Source organism: Hippocampus comes, unplaced genomic scaffold (genome assembly GCF_001891065.2).
Source record: "Hippocampus comes isolate QL1 unplaced genomic scaffold, H_comes_QL1_v1.1 scaffold22, whole genome shotgun sequence".
NCBI lineage: Eukaryota > Metazoa > Chordata > Actinopteri > Syngnathiformes > Syngnathidae > Hippocampus > Hippocampus comes.
In genome coordinates, this window is record NW_017806175.1 from 7496457 (window position 1) to 7501043 (window position 4587).

The following is a 4587-nucleotide window of genomic DNA, read 5'->3' on the forward strand; positions in this document are numbered from 1 at the left end:
TTCGTACAAAAGGGAGTTTTTGGGTGGGGGGGGCGGCGCAGGCGGGCTTGCCATGTCTTCAACATCAATGCAAACCACGTTTTTGGCCAATGCGACCAGGCTGAGCCTCGTGGAGCGTGTGACAAGCGCCACCTTGACCACCTCCTTCTGCTTGATGTTCCTTTCGGTCAACGCGGTCATGCTCTTCGCCCTGAGAAGCAAATCCGTCTTTCGGGAGACGTCGCGCTACATCCTGCTGTACAACCTGCTGCTGGCCGATACGCTGCAGCTGACCTTCAGCCAACTGATGTACTTGCTGTCAACCGCCCGCGTCACCCTCTCGTATCCCTTGTGCGGCGTGCTCAGCACGCTCACCAGCCTCCTCAGTCGGATGTCTCCCTTGTTGCTGGTGGTCATGTCGCTGGAGAGATACGTGGCTGTGTGCCACCCTCTCAGGCACGCCTCCATCATCACCGTCAGGAACACCATGTGGGCCGTGCTTGCCGTGTGGGCTTTTTGTTTCTTCAATATCCTCATCCAGGGGCTTTTATTGATCATGTTTCCATTCGAGCAGCTGCAGAGTCTGCAAATGAGGCAGCCGTGCAACTCCAATGCCATGTTCCTCGTGCCGCTTTCTGAATTGTACGCTAACATTTACACGTATTTCTTGTTCACCTTGGCAAGCCTGACCATCGTTTTCAGCTTCGTCGGTGTGGTGTTGTCAGCCAGGTCGGCGGCCACGGACAAGCACTCGGCCCATAAAGCGCGGAACACGCTGCTGCTGCACCTGGTGCAGCTCGGCCTCAGCCTCTTGTCGGTCTTTTACTCCACCATTATGTTTTTCATATATGCTTTGTTGAACAACGTCAACTTCTCACAAATTCAGGCCATTTTGTTTGTGTGCTTTTTTCTCCTGCCCAGATATCTGACTTCTCTCATCTACGGGCTGAGAGATCAGAGCCTGCGGGTCGTGCTCGTGTACTTTTTTCTGCCGTCACCTCGGAGGGTCAGTCGCTCCTGATAAAGCTGCGACTGTTTCCTGAGAGGATCTCTCTTTTGTTCCTATCCATTCACAATGTGCACGGTGTCACTTTTAACTCTGCATTCATTTGTTCGTGTTCGTACAGGAAGAATATGCATCTACAAATCTGTCGTGATGTGTGCAACAGAAAACGACAGTTTTGTCCGTGCGTCACACTGAGTCGGGGTGGAGGAAATGTGGAAGGGCCCCCGCATCAGCCACTGCACACACTGTCTCGCCGACTGCTTTTCTGGGTTCGGAAGCACGGCGCGCAGTGTGCCCGCCGGGAGGTGGTCAATGTTTTATCGGCTGTCGTGATACTTTGTGTGTGAGCTGGCTTTATTGCGCATTAAAATGACCTGTTTCCAAAGTGGTATGTTCTCATTTTCTTAAAATTGATATTTGTCAAACAACAACCACTCACCCCAACTCCCCAAACTTGAGCATAGAGGATAGAGATGAATGAAGAAAATTGCAGAAGTGACAAACCGAGCAACAAAAGTCCTGATAATTTTGAACAAAATTAATTTTGATGAGTTTAAAAGAAAAACAAAACAGATAATCGGCACTTCACCCGGGAGAAAAGCCTGCTATACCCGAGGCGTACCGTCGTGCCAGCTACCTCAAAGGGCCACGCCCTTAACACACACAAGCACACGCACACACACACACACACACACAGTCAAGGTTCACTTGTGCACAAGAATACATTTAGAATCTTTATTGTCATTGAACACCGTACAACAAAATTGGGCATTCAAGGACCGCCAACAAAATCGAACATCTCAAGTGCAGAAAAAAAGACAAACACCACTAATCCATTGAACATAACAATATTCCACAAAATGGCACCAAAATAATACTTTCATTGACTCAGAACAAAAGTCCACCTCCCACACACACACACACACACACAAAAATCAGTGACCATTCCCAAACCACAAATATGCACAATTGTAAGTTCCGTCTGTGCCACCCTGACTGCGTTGTTGTCTGCTGGCTTCCACTCACGTGGCTTCACTCTAATTGACAGATGACTCTCATTCTGGTCAGCAGAACAGGGGCCAGGGGGGCTGGACACGAGTTCGGACACTGCTCGTATTCAACCTCCGACACGCAGACTCGAGTTGGAAACATTCGGAGTTAATCGGGACCGAAGGGGAGAGACGCCTCAAGACGTACGTGAGGAGGACGTGTGAGAATACACTTGCGGAAAAATGGGTGCCGGCTTGACTCTGTGCTGCTGTCACTTGTATCTGAAGTACAAAAGGGGGGCGAAAAATGCCGGTTTGCGGGAAGCTGCTGGCCGGCGGCTTCGTCTCTGAATTCAAAATGGTCCGGCCTCATTCCTGCCCCCACCATTCTCTCTCCTTGCAGCATGCACACGGCCAAAGCTTCCAAGACAACGGAGCAGCTGTCCGACGAAAGCAGCCATGACGACACAGAGGAGGAGATTCCGTTCGGCCGGCAGCTCGAAACCGGGCCTCCGTGGGTCGCGCAGCAAAACCTGAGGAGAAATAAAGGCGCCGCCTCATCCGCGAGAAGGGAATCGGACCGAGAGCTGCAGGCTTTCATCAGCATGAGGAATCAGGTTGACAAGGCCACAGAGGTGAGACGCCTGGGTTGGTTTCAAGTCTAGTCCAACAGATATTCCCGAATTCAGTCCAGTCAAGAAAAAAAAAATGAAAGGCCAAACAAGCACGATGACATCATAATAAAGGCGACCCACAAGCTATAATTGATCCATTCAGGATGGAGTGAAATTGTTCTTGAAACTTGAGATAGGTGGATAAGGCCTCATGAAGCGTTTCGCCACATTACCCAAAATGTACCGATACTTGCCGGTACTTTATTACTCATTACTGATACTTGCTGGATCTTAAACATCAACAGACAAACACAACTTTGAAGTTTGACATTTTATATTTCACCTTTATTTATTCACGTAACCCAATTGAAAACTGATTTTCATTTGCAATGCCGACCTAGCTGCAGGAGCAGTCTTTAAGGCAGGTTTTCAGGTTAGTACCTGGTTAAACAAAGAACAAAAAAGAAACAAACACAAAAAGTAATTTTACTCAACCCCCGCCCCCCACAAAAAACAATGACATTGGTGTCCGAATTGGAAAGTGGCGCTTTTCCACCATCTAGTGGCTTTGACAGGTAATTCTAAACATTTTTTACAGCATTTTTTTTTACAGGAGATACAGAACTGAGCTTATGCCTACCTTGATACATTTTTCCAGTCTTTTTTTTTTTACCAATCTTATCTGTGTTTTTGCCCAAGGAATGGGAACAGCTGAATTATGACATCCATACGTTACGCTACACCAGACGAGAAGTGAGAGCACGATGGAAGAAAATCCTGCTGCAAATGGGTGAGACACTGTTTTTAATTCTCAAGCAGGATAACAAGCAACAAGTTTACTACATTTATATTTATTAATTTATTTTTGGAGGCGGTACTCGGTGAAAGAAGTTTCAAACCACTGGTCTGTGTTGTTACTTTGGTGGGGAGGGGGTCTCTTCCTGCAGGTTATCAGTCTGAGGCGGATGCCTTGTTGGACGTCAACAAGCAAAGTTACTTCAATCGAGAGCAGGAGGGTCTCGCCCGAGCTACTGAACTCTTGACCCAGTTGTTGGAACACACTTCCTTGTTTCCTGTTGGAACAGGACATCGAACCTGATATCTCTGTGTCATGGTACACGTGCACGCACACACACACGCGCCTTTAGTCTAGATCTAGACCCCCATGCCCCAAATTCCCACCGCCATAATTAACTTAATATAAGAGCAGCTAGCAAAAGGGTTAATGAATGGAAAGACATGCGATTGGCTGTATAAAGCGTCTGGACTTCCCTCGGCATGTCTCTCTCTCTTTTGCACGGCTTGTTCAGGATCGCCTGGTGTCCCTGGACAGCGCTGAAGACTTTGTCAGACTGGCTGTGGAAAAATATCCCAAGAGACAAGATGGCTGAAACACAGCACATGATTTGTGTTAATGGATGCATTGATCGACTGTTTTGTACTGTGATGTATATTGTGTAATTTTGTTATTTTTGTTTTTCAAGTGTGTTTTCTATTGGACTTGGTAATTTAATTGGTAATATTGGTAAATATATTGAATCCAGTTCACCCTACATTGGTTTGCTAACGTTATGGACTGCACTGTCATAGGCTACTCAACAGCATCACAGCCTCCAGATGGAAAGCCTCTTGATATCCGAGGTCTTAACCTCATGATGACCCATCATCAGGAGCAACTGGTGGTTGAGTATCTTGCTCAAGGACACTTCGACATTGTCGGGAATCGAACAACCAACTTCTGTGTTGGGATACGACCACTCTTTCACTGAGCCAAAACTCCGTGAAATTATTGTACATATTTGTAAATCTGAAAACCACGTGAAAATAACTATTTAGTAATCTCCAAAACATGTCAAAAAATTACGGATGGATATATGTATGGGAATTCTTTGGACACAAATTTCTCCCCATATACTGTACTGTGTTTCAATTCTATTCAGTATGTCAAATATTCGGCAATCTTTCGAGTTAACGTCCCGCCTTGAATTTAGAAAAGAAG

At 46.6% G+C, this 4587-nt stretch overlaps 3 protein-coding genes across 4 annotated transcripts in view; all 3 read left to right on the forward strand.

The window, feature by feature from the left end:
- Positions 1 to 1373, forward strand: part of LOC109531997 (olfactory receptor 1078-like) — a 14915-nt gene extending 13542 nt beyond the window's left edge. The window contains exon 2 of the mRNA XM_019896541.1: positions 1291 to 1373. The gene's annotated coding sequence lies outside the window, so the exon portion shown is untranslated. The remainder of the gene's footprint in view (positions 1 to 1290) is intronic.
- The window catches only part of LOC109531999 (melanoregulin-like), a 7133-nt gene extending 3001 nt beyond the window's left edge, over positions 1 to 4132 (forward strand). Inside the window, exons 2-5 of one of the 2 annotated variants that reach the window (XR_002171288.1) lie at positions 2378 to 2609; positions 3288 to 3378; positions 3519 to 3702; positions 3899 to 4132. Coding sequence is in view for 1 of the 2 variants with exons in the window: in XM_019896543.1 (XP_019752102.1) it covers positions 2379 to 2609; positions 3288 to 3378; positions 3536 to 3687 (474 nt within the window). In the remaining variant the exon portion in view is untranslated. The remainder of the gene's footprint in view (positions 1 to 2377; positions 2610 to 3287; positions 3379 to 3518; positions 3703 to 3898) is intronic. The other variant, XM_019896543.1, reaches the window with a different exon arrangement.
- On the forward strand, positions 28 to 1370 carry LOC109531996 (olfactory receptor 1078-like). Its single transcript, XM_019896539.1, has one exon. The coding sequence runs from the start codon at positions 53 to 55 to the stop codon at positions 998 to 1000; it is 948 nt and encodes a 315-aa protein (XP_019752098.1). The 5' UTR covers positions 28 to 52; the 3' UTR covers positions 1001 to 1370.
- Positions 4133 to 4587: the final 455 nt, after the last annotated feature.

Excerpts from the sequence above, each read along its gene's own strand:
- LOC109531996 (XM_019896539.1), top strand. The coding sequence starts at position 53 with ATGTCTTCAACATCAATGCAAACCACGTTTTTGGCCAATGCGACCAGG.